Source organism: Epinephelus fuscoguttatus, linkage group LG10, assembly GCF_011397635.1.
Source record: "Epinephelus fuscoguttatus linkage group LG10, E.fuscoguttatus.final_Chr_v1".
In the NCBI taxonomy this organism is placed as follows: domain Eukaryota; kingdom Metazoa; phylum Chordata; class Actinopteri; order Perciformes; family Serranidae; genus Epinephelus; species Epinephelus fuscoguttatus.
Window position 1 is genome coordinate 38,251,955 of NC_064761.1, and position 21,653 is coordinate 38,273,607.

The 21,653-nt window shown below is 42.1% G+C and overlaps 1 protein-coding gene across 1 annotated transcript in view; it reads right to left on the reverse strand.

Annotated features, from left to right (window-relative positions):
• gabrb3 (gamma-aminobutyric acid type A receptor subunit beta3) overlaps nucleotides 1–21,653 on the reverse strand; it is a 57,112-nt gene that overhangs the window by 4,590 nt on the left and 30,869 nt on the right. The window contains 4 exon segments of the mRNA XM_049587747.1: nucleotides 4,516–4,760; nucleotides 15,013–15,165; nucleotides 18,881–19,018; nucleotides 20,599–20,681. Coding sequence (XP_049443704.1) covers nucleotides 4,516–4,760; nucleotides 15,013–15,165; nucleotides 18,881–19,018; nucleotides 20,599–20,681 — 619 coding nt within the window.

Below are 21,653 nucleotides of genomic sequence, written 5' to 3' on the forward strand. Positions count from 1 at the left end.
TTGCTGGATAACCACAGATGTGCAGTGTTGAATTTGGTGTGATTTGGACACGTGACACATTTGATAATAATAAACTTTGAATGATGTGAATAAACAAGCTAACAGCACTCTGTGCAGCAGTGGGGCGGGGCTTCAGGGCTCTGGATGCTGGATATACTAACATTACAACTGAACTCATCTTCACTTCCTGGCGTCAACAAGCATGAATGGATAGTCTACTTAAACTGTATACATATGCCATACTAACTTACAATGCTTATAACATTACCACAGGCAAAATACATCCACTAATAAAATCAATGCATTACTTTAAAACCGCCGTGGCTACGTCAAGCTAGCTGACCCTTCACTAAGTCCTGCCCCCAGACGTAGACAAGCCAATCATAACAGCATCAGGCCGGCTCAGACCAGCGTCCAACAACAACACAGCTGTGCTCCATTGACTCTAATGCCATCGTTTCAGATTTCCTTCATTTTCAGGCTGGTTTTGTGGATTTGGAGCTAAATGTTGTGTCTGGGGCACGACGTGTATTAATGATACTCTTTACCTGGAGAGGTTGGAAAAAGATATACGTTTCTTCCCTGTAGAGATGTAGAGATGTCTGTCTTCTCTCCACTAAAGTGGAACTAGATGCCGTGTGACTTGCGGGGCTCAAAGAGGCAAAACAACGTAGGAACCATGTACTTTCTCCTGAACTACACCTTCCAACCATATCACCACGCAAAGGAAGTGTTCATAATATGAATAGTGAAAAGTAATTGTAAATGTTGGTGTTGTAAGTCAGGAAGAAAAACTTTTTATGCTCAGGCTGTAAGTTTCTTTCTCACCCTGCCGTTCACTCCTTCATATGCTCACTCACTATTTCTAGGTGACATTATCTGGGTAAGTCAATTGAGTCAGCACTGATTCACAATCAACCAATAGAACAGCGATGCACCTTCTCTGTCAGCCTATCATCTTACTGCTTCTCATTTTAAATGTGGTTCTTTCTCTGCTGTAGTTTTTTCTCACTTTATGGATTCATCAGCCTCATACGCCTCAGCAGTCATCAGCCTCAGCAGTCATCAGCCTCATCAGCCTCAGCAGTCATCAGCCACCACCTCCACCAGTGTCTGGACTCCATGGGGGGATTTACCCTGCTGCCATTCAGATGTCTCTTGATCACTAAATATCTCCATCAGGTGTCCAAGCGCCAAAGACGTAATCGGCACAAATCATCTGTTAATCTGTACGCTCATATTCTGTATTGAATATTATCTTTTCTTCACTCTCCTGTCTTATCAGGCACTAATGGACAAGACAGTTGGAGTTCACATGGTAGCATAGATCTTGATCTAGCACTACTGGCGTCTGGGACATGCCTTGCATCTTTTAAAGTAGTCAGTTATTTTAATCTTGATATATAGACCTTAAAGTAATAATTATTATTATGCTATATTTTTTATATGCGTGTATCTGTATGCTGTGGTTTATTAGTGTTTGTGTCATGAATTCCCTTGATCAGACCGCCTACTGTATGTAGTCCTTTTTGTATGCTGAGTAGTTTGTTGGCATTTCCTGTGCAGGATATCAGGGCAAAGGCACAAAGACAATAAAACACAGTCAAACACCACAGAGGAAAAGGAAATATAAACAGGAACATTTTGATATGTGATGGTGATAATGACAGAGATGGCAGGTTGGCATGTGATTAACAATGTTCCCTGCTTAAAATGTCAAACTTTGCCCTGCAGCAGCAAAGTTTCAGTGGAGGTCTCACAGATGTGACACAACAGGCAGTGACAGACACTCACCCGCCGTGAGTGACGACGCCCTTGTACCTGATTGGACTGTTTAACAGACGAAGACTTGCAATTGCCTCCTTCCAGTACGGACTAGCCGGGAGAAAGACAAACAGAAACCCCTTTGTCTGAGCTTTGGTCAGGAGTTAGCTGAGGTGTCACAGAGACTGAGCGTCACAGTGGGCACAGACGCCTCAGAGAGGACGGAGACAGGACAGGACAGGAAGTTCGACTGTGTGGACCAGACAAGTCCAGTGCTGACAATTCATTACATATAGGTGTACCATGGAAATGGAGAATTGCTCCACCTGACAAACAGCCTCATGTACAGTACATGTTAGCAGTCTTATCCACATACGTACCTGCTACTCATCTTCGTTTCTCCTGCTTGGAGTTGTAAACTTTGACATGTTGACATTTTCTGTAATCTACTCAGACTTCGGACCACTTTAGGTGCTGAAGTTCAAAATAACATTCATAACACAAAGTCCTACAATTAGGAATGGGAACTGAAAACACTTCATTGACACCAAAGCTGTTATTCATTCTGCTTATTGGTCCAGTCCTTATCCATCCAGCTGATTGATGGAAGAGAGTATTCTGATAGATCGTATGATTCCTTTCTATGCAACCAATTGGCAAATCTGCTACTTCTGCAAGCCACTTTTCAACCTGACTCCACCCAGCTCCTTCTTTTTATGTTTTGTCTGACTTATCATTAGCTATGTTTCCATCCAAAAGTGATTCAAATCATTGGGAAATGCGCATTAAAAGAAATACAAATCCTGTGTGTTTCCATTAAATGTATGGACTTTGGTGAAAACTACGAATTCGCACGAGTTTTCTGCAGAACCGTAAACAAAACAAGTCTCACATTCTTCTTCTTCTACATTTTCTGGCGGTTGGCAACCAGCTTGTAAATACATCACCGCCTTCCCGACCCGGAGTGTGGATATCACCATGGAGAGAGGTGCGCTACGTCAGACTTAATTCAAACATAACTGTTTCCATCCCCCGTTTTGCGAATCAACATTTTTTCGAATCAACCAAAACCCGGCTAAAGCGAGCGTATTTTAGTTTGTGCGAATCAGGGGATTTTAATTCGAACTTTGCCGTTTCCATCATAATTTTCCGATGTGATACTTCTAGATGCGCATCTAAACAGGCTGATGGAAACATGGCTACTGTCATTTCTGTTTATCATCGATGCTGCTCTGTTCTGTTCCCAGGGGTCTTTGCTGCTGCTCTCCCTGCGTTAGGCTTTCCATGTAGGCGCATGGAAGGGCAGGGAGGTGTGCTCTCTTTGTCTCAGGCTTTCCACGTAGGTGAGTGGAAGAGACTTTCTACGTAAGAGGAAAAGGCAGAGAGGCCCCAGAACAGAGCCATACTGCCAAATATAATACCAGTTTTCTTTGACTAAAGTATTTATACAGCATTCTTTTTCATTTAGGTTTTTTTCATCAAAGAAAAAATCTGCTGGGGCGTCGGTGGGTTAGTGGTAGAGCAGGCGCCCCATGTACAAGGCTGTTGCCGCAGCGGCCCAGGTTCGAATCCAGCCTGTGGCCCTTTGCTGCATGTCATCCCCCCTCTCTCTCCCCCTTTCATGCTTACCTGTCCTGTCCGTTAAAGGCAAAATGGCCAAAAAATATCTTTAAAAAAAAAAAAATCTGCTAAGCCTAACTGTGTGGCGCTAATGTTTACCCATACTGAAGGTGCTTAGTTGGGAAGCAGTTTCACTCGTGTTTAGAGCGTCAAATACATGGCATTCCTAAGCACTGAAGTCGTCTTTCTTTGTGAAATAAAGCCATGCTTTGGACATAATGCCAGCCGACAGTCAATTTTTAAAGGGTGATATAATTCCGATAGTTCAGAACAGGAAAAAAGGGATAGGCAATTAATCGACTGATATCACCCGCCCCCAAAAAACGATGAACAAAGAAGGGCAGTATTTTGTTGTTGTTTTTTAATGTAAAACATGTATATAAGTAACCTTGAGAATTTTATTATTAGTATATGACAGGGCTAAATTTAGTAATTTTGTGTTTTCAAAATACTCAAAATACTTAGTATATGACTGGACTGTGTTGGACCTGTTGTTCTGGTCCAACCAAAAAATTGACGTAAAAGTAGTACAGTACACTTCGACACAGTAACAGTAGGAGACACCTGCTTTTTCTGGAGCTGTACTCACTGCTCATTTAACACAACCTTCTCCTCCGCAGCTCCAGTTGGCGATGTACGTCCTCATGCGGCTGGTGCAGGCTGCACAGCCATCGGCCACTCTCTGAGCCAAGTTTCACTGATAACGATAGTTTGTAAACCGATAAATCTGATCCCTGCTTTGGATAGCTCCTCCCTGTCCGCAATAACTCCTTCTTGTTGCAAGTTTCCAGCAGCGTAGACGCATTAGTTTGACATCACTGTCTTGCAATGCGCAACTGTCATCACTAAAGAATCAATAAGCTTGGAGCATACAATTCTGGTGGATCAGATAATTTTGATCCACCTGTAACCAGTTCTCAATTCCCATCCCTAACAGTGACTTATAATCATTGGGGGTGCCAAATTTGGACATTTTTAAAATCATATGCATAACAAAGAGCCTTACAGTAAATAGTTCCTCTGCTGCGGTTAGTTAAAAATGTTGCTCACAGCTCTAAAAACACTGTGGCCTGTTGTTCTGAACCGCCCATCTTATCTTTGGGAAATGATAGGGTATAACCTGATTCTCACCTTGGGTCCATCAAATTTATCCCGGTCATTATTTGCCTTCTGTGCCTTCTCAGCCAGTTTCTTCTGCATCTGAGGACCTCGTCCAAAGAAGATGTAGTTGACGAAGGCATATTCCAGCAGAGCAAGGAAGACAAACACGAAGCAGCCCATCAGGTACATGTCTATAGCTTTCACATAGGGGATCTTGGGCAGAGTCTCTCTTAAATGGGTGTTGATGGTTGTCATGGTCAGGACAGTGGTGATCCCTGGAGGAAAAAACAAGAGACTCTGACTCAACGTGTTGAAAATTAAAACTGAAATTACTGCCTTGCAGCAACCGGTCAAGTTGCATTTAAAGTTTGCATCCGTCCAAGATTAGCGTCACCAATTACGTATCTGACCAAATGTCTCCCCCTCTGTTCCTGAGATGTGGCATAACAGCCAGAAAAGTGTTTTTGCACACTTTGTGATGTCACAGTGAAGTTGGCTTTTGACCTTTTGGATATAAAATATCATCACTTCATAATTATGTCCTGTTAGGCATTTGAGTATTTTTTTTATAATTAGCACATGAATTCTTGAGTTACGGCTAAAAGTTAACAGTGACCTTTGACCACCAAATTTTAATCAATTCATCGCTGAGTCAAAGTTGATGTTTCTGCCAAATTTGAAGAAATTCCCTCAAGGTGTTCCTGAGATATTGTGATTATGAGATTGAGATAGACGCAAGGTCACAGTAACCTTGACCTTTGACCACCAAAATCTAATCAGCTGATAGCTGAGTCCAAGTGGATGTTTGTGCCAAGTTGAAAAAAATCCCTCAAGGTAATTTTGAGATATCGCAGTCATGAAGGTGAGACAGATGAGGTCACAGTGACCTTAATCTTTGTCCCACGACCACCAAAATCCTCCTGTTTCCTGCCTAGACTATCATTGGTGCTGAGGCATGAAAAAACAACTAATCTTGAACACAAACTGCATGGTCATAATAAATACAGATGTCTTTTGCTGATTAGAGTGGTCGAATATTTATGTAGATCAATATTTCGTGTAGAATTATTATGTTAGGCAGAAATTCTTTTGTTCTGCCATTTAATCTACAGCTGTGTTACTAATGTCTGTAAAACAGCTGTTGCTTCATCTGTGCAGTGACCTTTTTTAAACCTTTTCAATTGCGCTCTTAGCTTTGTTACTGATGTGTGTTTACGTCATAGCTAATAAATCAAATAATAACCTAGTTAAAGATTCTGCAGTGCCTGGTTTATTCTCTTTTATTAAGAGTTTCTTAAATCAAGACTCTAATTAAAAATCCATTTGTGTAGCATCACAGAGGCTAACATGAGGATACACTCATCAGAGTGCTATCAACTCATCAGAGAGAGCACTGTACTTTTCTTTCAAGGTCTCACCATGAGTCATTTTCCTCAGGTGCAAGCACAAACATTTCCATCAGTCCTGATTATAACCTTGAAAATTGTTCAGATAAAAGTTCTTCCATGCCTCTTCTCGGCAAGTTTGAATTGACTTGGGTTGGAAAAGCAGAAAGCGCTTCACTGTACAGCTCATGTAGCGTACAGCGGGTGAACAGACTCAGCAGATACACAGTAACCAGTAGTGTAGTAATTCTCTGGATAATCTGCACCATCAACAGTAAATGTGTCTGTGTTGTTCTGTGTCTCCTGGATGGCTCACCGACCTGGACGCTGCGTCTATTTCTGTCGACTCAGGCTTACATAATTAAACCAAAAATGTTGCACTGTACAGTGCTGTACTGTATGTGTGGGGGTGTTAAGAGCGCTGTGGGTTTATGGCATTGATTTCTGCAGAACAAAGGGAAGAGCAAGAATTTAAAGTCTCTCAGAGCTCTGAGGAGAGCGTTACTCAACAAATCCCTGAAATATGTTCAGTGCAGCTCTGTAGAGTTTACTGTCTTCGACTATACATCGGTAAAAGGTAAAGGGACTTTGTTATCACACCATTAAAGGCCAGCTCCATGTTTCTTTCTTTATGTCTTTCTGTAGCTCCCAGATCCCAACATTTGAGTTTTGTCAAAAATATGTATATTTTATCATCAAAACATTCTTTTCCCAAGCCTTTCTAAAAACATTTTTCCAAGTGACCTAACGTAAGTTTTTGCATGATAACGTTGCTACATACAAACCTCCTCACTCGCCTAATGTTCCTCTCTGTGACTGATCCAAGCCTTATTTAAGACTTGAGTGTAATCAGTCTTCCAAACACCCTGTATTCTAATAACCACCTAACTGGCACGGAAGCTAGCTAACTAGCTGATCGAGGCAGTGGTAGACCAGCAGCTCCTGTGTTCCGCGAGGTAAAATTACCGTTTTTGTCAAAGGAGTGTGGAGGCTTTCAAGAGAGCGATACAAAGGCTTCAGTTCTGCGTCAGAGAGGGCTGTCTGATGGCAGTGTAAAGCAGTGAAAATATTACACAGACCACAGATGAGTACCTCATCAATATATGCTCACAGAACAATTTGCATGATATCCTATGAATTTGTGCCCTATGAATGATGTTACGTCCTTGACGTATAGTTGTGTAATTAATTTAAAGCTATGGAGGTTTAGGCAGTAAAAGTTGCTGAGATCAGATTTAGGAAGAGAAACATAGTGAGGATGTACCTTAAAATGACTCAAAGTTTACACAGATCCAAACACGCAACTCCAGGGGAAAGTCCTGGGTGAAACTCTGTTTTTTTTGTAACTCATTCACCACCCCAACCTGCCTCCTTACAAGCCTTGTTTACTGCCATCAGTGCATTGGTCACATGATTGCAGCCTTTCAAAATACGTGAGATATATATGAATTTGGCACATGAAAACATGAAAACATGAAAAATGTTTAAATAAAACCTGGAAGAGAACATAGATGGACCCACCCTTTAATATTAGGATTAACTAGCATGCTAACCGCAGTACAAGAACAATGCTACTTCATTATTCCTACTTCTTCTACACTGAATCATTAACTGGTGACTTTTTGCCTGGGACCTGTAGCCTCAGTGTTGAAGCACAATATCCCGTAAGTAGACATTATTAAGACCCATTTTACACAATAGTTGATTTAAAACATGTTAGTCTCTATATACAGACTCTACATTCACTGAATGTCTATATACAGTTACTCTCGTCCATGTTCACCGTAGCAGACCCTGGAGATCTTGCCTACAGAAGAAGAGCGGAAGAGCCCTGGTTTCCGGTTGTAGGCCGGAGGCAGAACATAATTGACGTCACTGCAAACTCTGAATCCATCGCAATGGTTCAGTATATTTACTTATATATAAACGGAAGTAGGAAACGGAAATTCGCCTCCTCCGCCCAAATCAAACCGGAATACCAAAAAATCGGGGCTCTGCCCCCAGAGGCTGTATCACCGTCTGCCGAAAGTCAGACGCCGAATACAGCCGATGGGTTCTGAGAATGAAAACATGTCAACTAGAAACATCACAAAGAAGAGCCGGGGACAGCGCTTTTAATCTCTATAAACAAATTCTGCATGTGTATGTAGAATCTGTCGGTAATGGGACAAGAATTTGGTAATGAAAGCGTTCTGGTTTCTGTTTGTAGTCCAAATAGTATTGACCAATCATATCTGGGCGGCATGTAAACAATTCGTGTGGAGGGGTGGAACACATTGGCCGAAAGGCAATCCTGGAACACACTGACTATCAACTCACGATGATTTAACTTTATATAAGCTTTTTTAAAAATGTATCTGCATTCATAGAGATTAGCTGAAATGTCCGGCACACGGAGGAGAACATCAGATCTGCAAAAAATATTGTCCGTTCATCTTCGTCAGACCGATAGCTGATGGGTTCGGAGATTTAACTGTTTTCAGCAAACTCATGGAGCTAACATTAGCTTGATTAGCCTGTTAGCTACTGCTGATATCCGCCTCAGACAACTGTCATTCATTTCAGCTGCAAAATCAATGATTATCAGCTAGCAATATCGAGCCTGTTTTTGTCGACTCATTTCGTGTATCAAAGAGGCATTGTTTCAAAAACAAGTACAAATTTTCATGATAAATTTGGCACCACCGCTTAGCAAACTATCAGTTACCTGATATACTCTATACACCATGCAGCTGCAATGAGATTCTCAGTAATTACACTGTATGATCTCTTAAAGCCTTACTTTAAACGTCATTTTCCACTGATGTCTGATAGGTATCCCTGCAAATGTAGTTTTCCTCAGGATACTCAAACCACCATAATGGCAGAGGCAGTGGAAACCTACGGTGAATCATCACATAGACGGTGATTGAATTTGGATAGTACAGTAAGTGTAAATGCTCTCTAACTGCATTGATCTCACAGTGTCTCAGACAGCAGTCCTCTCAGTGTGGAGGTGTTACAGCAGACCAACCGTCCCCTGAACAGGTCTGACCCTGCAGTGGTGCCTCCTGATCCGGCTGCTAACCAGGCCCCTCACACGTTCATCTTTACATCACGGTGATCACACAGCTGGGATTTAACTAATGCTGTCATCACATGTTCTTTCTTACAGACACTTTGTGTGCATTGATGCTGAATGAGGATTTCCATTAAGGCAAAGATCAATGCAGCTCGGGGATGGCAGGGTGTTTTCCAGTGGTGAACTGAGCCTTGTATTCGTTTCAATCCCAGACTCCCAGAGGCCAGTGGAAAGCATGAGTCTCCTATTACACCTCAGACAGAGCAGCAGCCTCAAACAGACTGAGAGGAACACACAGTCATGTTAAAAAGTTCATTCTGAATCTGATATTTATCTGTTCACATATGACTAAGGTGTGGGAAGAGGTCAAACTTTGCAAGCCGTTTTGACTACTGAAGAAATGCTGACCAACTCCTCACTACGATGAGCTGGAAAAATCACGTGTGGCCCTGGTTGGTTGAAGCCAGTGGTGTTTCTGACCACCTGACGAATTCCACCAACTCCTAGGAAATATCTTTTTAGCTGCTAAATGCTCCACCATGTGATTTGGTTTGTTTGTCAGCAGGTTAATGGAAAAACAACTGGCCAGTTTTCATGAAGTTCAGTGGAAGGTTGTAGCATGGGCCAAGGAAGAGTCCATTAAAGTTTGAAGTGGGTGGATGCACAAATTATTTTTCACATTTGTCAACATTGCAAGATAGGGCATTTTAGCCTGTTCCCATTCCCAACTTGTTAAATGCAGCCACTGTGTTACTAATTTCTGTGTCAGACACCAACGCAAAAAGACACTTTTTGTGTCAGTTCGAAACACTACAGATAACAACGTAATATAAGGAGCTGGAAACTCCCTATAGGGTGTATGGGAAGGGAGGTGTATGGGTCAAACAAACCTGGACTTTTGCCAGGGAGCCCGCTGTTCGCTTCCTGTGTGAATGTAGAGCTGAACTATGATGTTTTTTTCTGAACCTGACCATGTGCTTCTGTTGCACAAGGAAGTAAACATAAACATGAAGTTTGTTACATACTTTGTAGGATCATTTTGAAACAGACCGTGTGCATCGAGCAGAAACTGCAGGCTGAGCAAAGTATTTCAGACGTCCCACTCTCCAGCAAGACTTTCCAGCTCCTGATGCAACCGAGGTGTTCCCAGGCCAGACAAGATATGTAATCCCTCCAGTGCGTTCTGGGTCTGCCCCGGGGCCTCCTACCAGTGGGACATGCCCAGAACATCTCTAACAGGAGGCGCCCAAGAGGCATCCTGATCAGATGCCTGAACCACCAACTGACCCCCTTCGACACGAAGGAGCAGCGGCTCTACTCCGAGCTCCCTCCAGATGTCTCTTTACCCTAAGCCTTTGGAGTTAACTCATTTCAGCCACTTGTATCCGTGACCTTATTCTTTCAGTCACGACCCTGAGCTCATGGCCACAGGTGGGGGTTGAGACATAGATGGACCAGTGAATCTAAAGCTTTGCCTTCTGGCTCAGCTCTCTCTTCACCAAGAGGAAAACAGTCAGCTGTAGAAATACAATGACTCCGTGTCACAACATATTCACAGGTACCAGTGATCCTCTGGGGCAGTCTGCACATGTAGTTGATCAAACCTAACATAGAAAGCAGTTGTTTCGGAGCTCCCAAGGACAGACAGTGGTTTCATTGGAGAACTGGGACAACTGGGACAACTGGGAGAACGCTTTTTTTCTCAAACTAAGGTGTGGCAATGGAAACGCAAATACAAACTCAAATCCAAATGTGAATTGGCGGCATATAACTCCACCAGAGATAAAAGATATTTGGACTTTATGCTCCACTAGAGCAAGCAATGCACAGCTGGAATGATGAGGCTTCTGGAAATATATCTAGAAATACATATGTAGTGGTTGTGCTGGCAGATTTGCAAGTGTCTTTACTAACAACAGCTTCCTGCTGTGGCTGGAAATTGGGTTGATGAGAGCTGTAAGACTGAACCAAAATAGTCAAGTTTCAGACTGTAAAACCAAAACAGTAAACTAAGACAGAGCATGTGAGTGGAGCGGATTTCCACTCCTCGCTCGCAGACCTGTCACTTTGCGCCACTCATCCGCTCTGCTTGGTTTTGCGCATTCTTCGCTCCGCTCCGGTCCACTCCATCATAAATTTTATCCCGCTCCACTCGCTCACCACTCCGCTCAAAAAAACTGCGTTGTACTACTCTAACTTGTAATCTTTTATTCACAAATAAAACATGAGCTTGGTAGATTCGATTCTGTCTTTCCCCAGGCTACGTAATTTCATTTCATTTAAAAATACCACAACCTAACTCAACTAAAACATAAAGGTAATATTTTGTTTTTAAGCCGACAAAAACAGTGAGACCATAGGTTATTAATTTAAAACGTTTTATTTTTAAATCAAGAGAGACAAAACTGAGAAAACTGAGCAGAACTAGAGCTCCCAAAATTGTCGTCAATCTTCTAAAAGACCTGAGCAGCCAGAATCAGAGTTTACTCCATAGTTTTGAAAGAAAATAGTGTGGGTGTGCGCAGGTGCAAAGATGCATTCTGGGTGGGGCATGAGCGACCGGAGCAAAACTGGAGCAAGAGATAAGGCTCCGCTCCACCTTTTAAAAAAATAGCCGCTCCTCGCTCAACACAAAATCCTCCCGCTCCACTCACGTGCTCTGAACTAAGAGAGGCCAAAAAATGTCATCCGAGTCATAGGACATTACAGACTGAAGTGAAATTTTTCTGTGGATTTGTCACAAGTGACGCCTTTAACATTGCAAACATTATTTGATCAGTTGTTAATATAAAAATGTTTATTGGTGCAGCTCAAACTGTGAACACTGCACTGCACTACTCTGAGGCCTAAAATGCATGTTGAACTTTGATATTAGTTAAACTTAGCTCTCACACACTCATGAGAGTCCACACTGACTGTGGAAATGAAAGGATCACTTCCAGTCAGTTTTAGAAACATAAATAAAATCGGAAAGGTCAGCTCCCCTGTTTATGCTCTCCGCTGGCCGACAACATCCCACCTATCATCCTCTCAGGTCACAGCGTGGAAAATTACATGAACTTGACATGATCTTCCGACAAACGCTCAATCAACTGTACAGTGTCTCTGAGGGGGAAGAGAGGCCATCAATCATAAATATATCTCACATAACAACACTGTCACAGTTTATGGTGTGTAGCCCTCCATTAAAAACGTCCTTATAACCTTCCACATGCAAGCATCTCTTCCTTTTCTCCCCATCTCCAGATTTTAACCCCTCTACTACTGCCTGTGTGAGCGAGGTGGTGTACAGTGATAGTGAAGTATTGGCAAATTGCTGGTTTAAGTGCTGAGGGAGGAGAAAGAGGAGATTTGCATGTCACGTTCTGAAGAGAAAAGTGGAGCTGGAGCTGAAAAACGAGCATCTTTACAGCGTTATGTCTCAAAAACGTGAACATAAAAGTTCAAAAGAGTTGTTGTCAATGCAAATATCACAGTAATCTTTCAGTGGGTAGTTTCTTCTTTTAACAAAAGATGTTAAACGTGCGTATTGCTGCACCTTTTCCTCTGAGATCTGCTCTGTGTGTCTGATTTGTTTGAACTGATTGCACCTGATCCTACACACCTGTTGTAAATATGCTGCACTGTGGCAATTAATGAGCCTGCACACTGAGGGAGGCACTAACTGGAACATTAGTGGTTATTCTGCATGGTAAATGAATAAACATACAACAAATCAGAGCTCTGACATATTTTAAAATGTACCTACAGGTGTGACACATCATTAACAACATGTAAGATCTAGCTTTGGAGAATGAACACTGAGAGTATAAGATATTGTCCTCTCAGTGCTATTGATCATCAGGAGAGCTGGACACAGGTTGCAGGTTGACTTTCCATGTGTGTCTCTCTCTAAGGTTGATATTGCTTATGTAACTTAGTTGATACCAGTGCAGTTTGTAGTTTATGGACACCAGTGAGATGTTATATCATTTGTCACATAATATTTTTAATTCTTCAGTTTTATAAATTAATATGTTGTATTTGTTTCAGGTAAACAGTTTCAATGAGGGGAATTCTGATGATGCAACCACCGCTCCACCCGGCTTGGTGTTAGCGAGATGCTGGAAACATTTTTCTACCAATGAGGGAAATTCTGAAAGGCTGGTAACATTAAATCTAGTGTTCTGCTGGTGTCTGGCTTTTTTAAAGTAAATCAAAACATTTTTTGTCAAAACCATAATACTGCAACAATTTTAACCACCAATTTCAGGCGTTGTTTACACGGATACTGATACAAATAAAAACAGATTTTTATTTATCCTGTATAAAAAAAATTTGGGTTTACACGATCAGTTGTGAAAACGATATCCCTGTTTACACGAAAACGCAAAAATGGCAGGTTTTGCTGCAATTAGCATGTCAGGCCAGTAGGTGGCGATACACCATATGTCAAACACCATAGAGGAATGTTCTGCGCATGCACAGTGATTTGTTTCCCTCTTGGCTCTAGTGTAGAGCCCTGCACGGGACTGTCTTCTTCATCCCGCTCCTGCCTGCTCCCGCTGAGTTTCTGACCATTACCGCCCACAACCGCAACGTGTGTGTTACACTCCCGCCCGCTCCCACAAAACTCTGAGAATTTATGCCCGCACAATAATAGAGATGCATTGATTTTGTGTCTGTGACAGCTGAGTGAGTGACAGCTTATTCTGCTAGAGCACCAACATATGCTGTCATGTCTTTCTTCCCAAAAAAGGGAAATCAGAATTTCGAAACAAAAAGAAAGAAAGAAAACTGACTTTGAGAGAGAAACGTAGATCAAGTGAGGAAGGGTGGGCGGCCCACAGAGACTGCCAGAATTTTGTGCTACACACCTCGCCGATGGTGTCAGTTTGAAACGCTGCTGGTAACAATGTAATAAAAGGAGCTGGAAAGTCCCTTGGGAAGGTGTGTGGGTCCAACAAACCCTGGACTTTCAGCTGGCAGCTGACTGTTTGCTTCCTGTGTGAATGTAGAGCTAAACCATGATGTTGTTTTCCGAACCTAATCACACGCTTTTGTTGCACACAGAAATTAATATGAGGTGTTTTACCGAAGTTTATTCTGCAAAAAACTAAATGGCGGCGCGGTGTGTTTTTGTCTGCGTATTCAGATCTGTGTCAAGCAGAATATGTGTACAGTTGACAAGAGTAAATCAACATTGGATCACGTTATATGTGCGTTTCAATAATGTTTACTGCTGCCATTCTGCCATTCACTAAGCACTTTGCTGCACTTAAAATACTTTAATATTTTTTTATCTATTGAGTTTTTATCCTCACTGAGTGTCCTGTGTCTTGTGCGATGACAGTAAAGGCTTTCTAGTTCTAGTTCTACATGTCCTGTGAAAACGTAAGCGTACTGTGAAAATGCACAGTGCATGTAACAAGCGTAAATTGACACAGCGTCCTAGAATGTCAACAACAGATGTGGGAGAATACCTAGCATGTTATATATTGATGTCAACGTACACTGACAAAATGACGATATTTGACGAGTTGGGATGAAAATGTGTTGGAAATACACACAGATAAACACTTGACTCAAACTAATCTAATCAAAAGATTCAGGTCTCTCTGTGTTGATGAATAAGAGCTAAAAAGCTTTTTAATTGTTGTTCCTTTCAGCAGAATATGTCAGATTCTCTTTGTTTTTTCAAACAATATCGCCCAACCCTCCCCAAAAATCACCCACACAGTGCTTTGTGTCTCAGAACTTTTGTGCAATTGTGGTGCAAACATACTCTGTTGTATAACACTGAACCTAACAATGAGTCTGTAGCATCACATCATATGTGTCTGCTTTTCCACAGATCCTTTTTTTCTTTATTTCTAAACCCTAGTGTTTCTTGATTCCCTGGAAATCCACCTACAGCCACATTTACCATCAGCTCCACATTCAGTCTCTGTGGAGCTGCAGAGTCTCCACTTTGATATCAGAGCTTTAAAGTCTTGTGTCTGTTCGCAGGCCTGCGGGCCCATACTATCAAACACAAAAGACATCTGACTGAAGGTGAAACTACAGAGCGGAGGTCAATCTGCTGCACGGGACACATCATACCTAATGCAACTCTGGCAGCCGAGGCATCGTAATTTATCCAGAATGACACCCAGGATAGGATGGTGATGAGGATGGAGGGCATGTACGTCTGCAGGATGAAGTATCCGATGTTTCGCTTCAGCTTGAAGCTCAGAGACAGTCGAGGGTAGGCACCTGCAGGGGAGGACAGTGCAGAAGAAAAAGCCCTCTTTAATTCAAGAGGAACAAGGGGATGTCTAGCACTTTGTTTTGGTTCCTATGGCGATGGCCTCATGAACTGGTTTCATCACCATGGAAACAAGCGAGCGCGGTTCAAATTGCAAATCATCTTATGAAACTTAGCCTTGAGATTTTTTTTGCATGCACATGCACCACAGAGCAGAGCAAAATATAAAACTTCTGTTAGCACACTCACATATACAGTGTTGAAGGGGACATACTGTATGCTTCTCCGTTTTCTGTTATATATATAATGTCGGATGTTCATATTAAACATGACCAAAGTTTCAGATAAGGAGGTAAACATGTAAACGTAAACCGGTGAGCAAAAATGTCAGGCTTCAAACTGCTCTGAATACTCTGTTGTGTTTACATTAAGCCCAGTTCAGACAAAGATTTATGACGAGACAAAACAGGCAACTACTTGCACTGCGCCGTTCCGTAACGTTCTGAAAACCTGCTGGTTCACACCAATGCAACTAAATGAGATGGTGTATCATCTCTATGCAACAACTCTCTGTACTTCTGTTCTGATTTGCAGCTTTTCAGACTTATTTTGTGGCTGAATATAATTTGTAGCTCCTTAAAATATGAATGGAGATAGTGATAGTGAGATACTGGCTACAGCTGCATCTGTTGTAGCTGACCACTTTACAGTGCTGCAACTTTTCTCTGCAACATCCTAAAACAGTTTCATCTAGTCGCGAATCATTGGTCTGAACTGGGTTTTACACAAACTGTTACACGTAGCTACATGAAAGGGAAACATGTAATCTTGGTTACTGACATTGTTAATTTCTCCCTGATTTCGAATCATATTCCTGCTGGAACATTTCCAGTTGTGAAGATTTTGGTTTAGAAGCGTTTATTGGTGATCTTTCACATTCGAAGGTGCTATACTGTCACAGTTATTCCCTGGCTGCCATGATGGTGCAGAGATGTGGTCCCTGCCTTTTCTGGGAGGGGGACATAAAAAGGCAGGTGCTAAAATGGAGCGTCTTAGACAGAGTATGAACACAGTTTTTTTCTTACAGACAGTATGAAGAACATTAAGCTAATAAAATTAAGCTGCTAGCTGCAGCTTTATACTCTTTGCTCTGGTAAGACAGAGGGCGCATCGCTTGTTGCAAACTGCAAAAAATGCAAGCCGCACTGTACTGCTTTTATTGGTTGAGAGTGCTTTTGGCAGCTTGCTGCGCCTTTTTTAAATTGTTGTTCAGCAACTACCAAATCATCTGTCCTAGCATAACTGCTAGTTTGCTGTGAAGTTAACTCCAAAATCGGCACCTTAAAATGGACAGGCATAGGACGCTTGGGCTGTTCCCAAATAGTACATTGGACATAGGGAAGCAAACATTTGTGTGGGTACATCTGTGAGGGAATTTTGTTGTGTTACAGCCTTCAACCTTGGTCATAAAGAAAATGGGTGACAGTTCCTTCTGAGGTTTCTACCATTTTTTCCCCTGTTAAAGGTTTTTTTTGGGGGAGTTTTTCATTATCCGCTTTGAGGGTCCAAGGACAGAGGGATGTCATATGCTGTAAAGCCCCCTGAGGCAAATTGTGATTTGTGATATCAGCTTTATAAATAAAAATGAACTGAATTGAATTACGCTTAAAGTGATAGTTCAGGTTTTTGGACATGACGTTGTGTGAAACGCTGACCATCTGTAGCTCTGATGTGACGGTGTCACTACTGTCAATGAGCCTCCTGCTCTGAGAAATGGCCCGTAGCTTACTGGAGAAAAAGTAGTTCTGAAGATGTACGGGGGACACGTAACCAAAAGGTTTTAAGCTACAAAAAAGTATGCATGTGTTTTGTTAGACTATTTCAATAATTGTAAAACATCCCTGCATTACGTCAGACCTTGCTATCAATTGGGACTATTTTCTGGCCAGTATCACTCCGCTGTGCAGGCCCGCAAGACAGCACGCCAACAGAAATCAATCAGACAGTTCATCACCACGCCGTGCAGGTGCGCAGGATAGCAACGGCTAACGAAAACTTCATCGGCTGTTTCCAACAGAGATCCAGTAGGCTATTATTAGTGAGGAAAAGATGTACTAGCCCTATATATACCTGCTACTACAGCGCGAACACCGGCTCACGACACACCCTCGTCAGCTGCTGTAGGTAAACAGAGGAATACCAAAATGGTGCGAACTTGTGATTTCCCCAGCTGTGGGAATAAAAACATCGCCGGCTCCCAATTCCATCGGTTTCCTGTTACAGATGTAGCCCGTAGTTAGTGTGAGTGTGGTTGCTGTGCTCACACCTGCTCAAACAAACTGCACTTAGGGGGAAAATGAACTTGAGCTCAATTGAACAGAACCAAACAGGGCAGGTGTGAAAGCATCCTCAGATCAACCTGACAGGTATGACTTTAACTGTTCCTAACAAGGCACTAGACTGTGTATGAGACAACACTCTGTAGTCACAAAGCAGTCTCTGTGAACACTCGGTGACCTTGTTGCCCTACAATAGTTCTGTAAGCTGACTGAGTGACTAAACACACACCTGTGTTGCTCCTGGTGTGCTGGACTAACCCTGCTGAGATGTTAAAAGCATCTGCAGACTCCCCTCAGAGTTTATCTGCATCAAGATCTGAGCTTGATTGTAATGAGCTCTAATAGCCCTGATCGGACAATATCCATCCTACATTAAATCAGCTGCGGGAATAATCACTGTTCTGGTGCCTTTGAGTTTTTGTATTATAAGAGAATAATTCATGCTGTCGGCACTCTGCCTCATGAATACATTATATTCCTGTAAGTACAGCCCCCGTTCTTTTATCAAGAGCCTGAATCATTATTCCCAGTTCTGGTGTTACAGTGAGAGGGGTCATGGTATGATGCAAATCCCAATGCAAATTAGAAAAGCCTAATGTGTTGCAGGGAAACAAAACACAGGAGATCCGCTGATATTTGGGTGCTTTATGTGAAACTTTAAAGGCCCTGAAAAAATGTTTCTCAATCAGCATCTCACTGTGAGTGATGGGAGTCAGGTGAAGACACATCTGTCTGCCAAAGTTAGAAAAGTTTTGGTTATTTGCTGTGAGATATTTCTATATTTCTCTATATTGAAGTGGGCGGGGCTTTGTTGGATACATGTGATGTCACATACTTCTGTGCACCAATCAGGATTCAGACTTAAAATCTTTAAAGGCCCTGAAAAAATGTTTCTCAATCAGCATCTCACTGTGAGTGATGGGAGTCACGTGAAGACACATCTGTCTGCCAAAGTTAGAAAAGTTTTGGTTATTTGCTGTGAGATATTTCTATATTTCTCTATATTGAAGTGGGCGGGGCTTTGTTGGATACAGGTGATGTCACATACTTCTGTGCACCAATCAGGATTCAGACTTAAAATCTTTTGTTTTGTTTGGTTGTTCGGCTACATCCAATCAAACCTGATAAAAACACACCCACACAGTCCTGATGAAGCACATTAGCTGAGCATTAAACTCTTCATAAATAATACCCATGGTTTTAACTTTGATGTTTCTTATTTAGTCATGAATATTTAATGTTATGGAGAAATACTTTGGAGCTGCTTTAAGGGCATGAAAATGAACATAAACTCCAGTGAAAGGGGAATTAGAAGTTTTAGCAAAAGTGAGCAAAATGTCTGAAAGAGTTATACAGCACTCAAATGGCATGACTGTGAACTCACCTGTGGAAAAGACCACGTTCCTGGAAACCAGTTTGTAGTCGACTATGGAGAACTGAGGGAGCTCGATGCGTGTCACCCCGGTCACAGCAGTGTCTCCTCCTTTCCAGTAGAACTCGATATCATCTGTTGTGTAACCATCTGCATCCATCCTGAATCCAAATCCATCCATCCATCCATCCATCCATGATCCATCCATCCATCCAGAAAACAACAAGAGAATGTCTTCTAACGCAAGAAATACCCAGTTTATTTAGTCATTGTCATGTTCTTATTTACAAACATGTCTGTATTTCAGTGTTTATAGCCTATATCCATCCATCCATCCATCCATCCATCCATCCATCATCACCAATCCATCCATCCCTGTCTCTAAGGCTGAGCCCAGTCACCCTTCTGAGGACAGTTCGCGCTTGCCCGATTTCATTCCTTTGGCCTATATCATCCATCCATAGCTTATATCATGAATCCAGTAAATCCAGAAAGCTTCTCCATCTCAGCCTCCTCCATCCTCCTCTTCACCACCACGGTCCATTCATCCTTCCATCCATCCGATGCTTGAACTCCCTACCTTGGGCCAGTTACTTACTCCCAACCTGGACGGGGCAGTCCACTGTAGTCTATACCTTATATTGAAATCTGTTCAGTCACAAAAAACCCTACAAATGGGATTTATATCTTCTTATCTGATGGGACAAATGAGCAGACATTATTCATCAACTTCTGTGAGGAAGATGACAGCACTGTGTACATGATAGAATGTTTCCATGGCAATGGACTTGAGGCCTGTCTATCTGCGGCTTGTAGTCTCTACCCTCACAGACTTCACATTCATTCATTCATTAAAATCCTGCTTATCCTGTAAGGGGTCGCGGGGGGCTGGAGCCTATCCCAGCTGACATTGGGCGAGAGGCGGGGTTCACTCTGGACAGGTCACCAGACCATCACAGGGCTGACACACAGAGACAGACAACCATTCACACTCACAGTCACACCTACAGTCTTTCATTATACTCAAGGAATTATCTCAGTTTTTTGATTTTTCGTTCACCATGGAGGCATGCGAGAAAATAAAGTTTTCCTCATGAATTCAAAGTAACACGGGGTGAGTAACTGATATATAAACAGTCGTTTTGTGGGTGAAGTATTCCTTGAAAAGTGCAGTCGTCTCATTTTGTTGGAGAGCTAAAATTAATAATGTATTTTTATTTGCTTAAGTGAAGTCTGGGGGCCTCGTAGCTACTGCTGATTTACAGTAAGTCGTATGAATCACACAGACTCGGCTGACTGTAAATGCTGATTGCATGAGATGTAAATCTCTACGGGGATGTGTGTCACTGCAGGAAGACAGACTGACATGCATGCATGGGATCTATAACTGTAAATAGTTTGACGGCAGCCAGACACGTCATCCTGACTGATGAAGCCGGACTAATCATCCCTGTGCCCTACTATGGAAATCACCGTCTGCTTAGAAACTTTCAGGATAGACACAGGAGCGCTCACTGAAGAGGGTGAAGCAAGCAATCTCATCGAGATGTGACAGCTTAATAAATCGAAAGCAATTTAGCAGGCGGTGCAGTTTCTGTCTGCACGAGATGAGGAGTGTGAGAACTTTTTTATGAGAATCACGGCGCTGTTCATATTTTTTAAAGGGTGAAAAAGTGGAGCTGTCTGCTGTATTTCTTTACTAAGCACAAGATGTGAGGCTTTAAACTTACAACTCTCAATTTCCAGAGTGCAGTTCTGTTCGTCCAGCGGGTACCTCCTCAGATCCATCATGCAGGCTGCTGTCGTCGTGATTCTGGGTCGAAACAAAACCATGAGAGGGGGATACATTACTTGGGTGACCTTGTTTTAAATGGTGTGTCGCACATTATCAAAGCACACTGTCAAACAGAGGAAGATACAGGAGTAAATTCAAAGAGATGTGCTCCCTTACAGTTTAGAGACGAGATAAAACTCATTTTAAATAGAACGAATCATTACAGCGCGGCACAAACATCCTGGAAATGCAACGACATTCATTATTATCTGTTTGAAAGTAAGACGCTCCGTCAATTACTGCTAATGGCACTTGCAGGCTTTTCAGAACTGCAGTCCCAATAAACATATGAGCGAATTATGCGATATGAGCTGATGTGAGACCCGCTGTAAGTTCTGAGAATTGCAGCTTAAATGGCTTCAACAGAACAAATCAAACATTTAGCCACTTTATGTGTCTTTGGCGGATTGGGTAGCCGTGATAGCCTAAAAGCAGAGAGTAAATGAAATACATCCATTTCTCCATGATGCATATGTAATCTGTGTTAGTCCCATTTAGATCAGACTGGAGAGTGTGAAGGGAGGGAAGTGATCCCATCACATTTACTATCTGTCTAATGGAGATGCATATGCAGTTTGTGTTAGTGTTAATAAAAGTGTATCAGATATGGACTTAATCAGGATATGGGGCACATAATGGAAAGTGTAGATAGGCCTTTAGCTGCAGTGCTTAAATCTGTCTTCAAGTAGTTGCGCCATATTTTATTATGTAATTACCTCGGCTTGTTTGTTTGTTAGCAGGATTATAGATAAACTACTGGCCTGATTGTCATGAGACTTGGTGGAAGGTTGTAGAATGGGCCAATGAGGATCACATTTAATTTTGGAGCAGATCTGAATCACAGGTCAGATACACAAATTATTTTTCACCTTCGTTAACATTGCGAGATAGGGCATTTGGCTTCTCAAAGGGCCCTTCTAGATGACCACTAGACTGGAAATTAATGGAGAT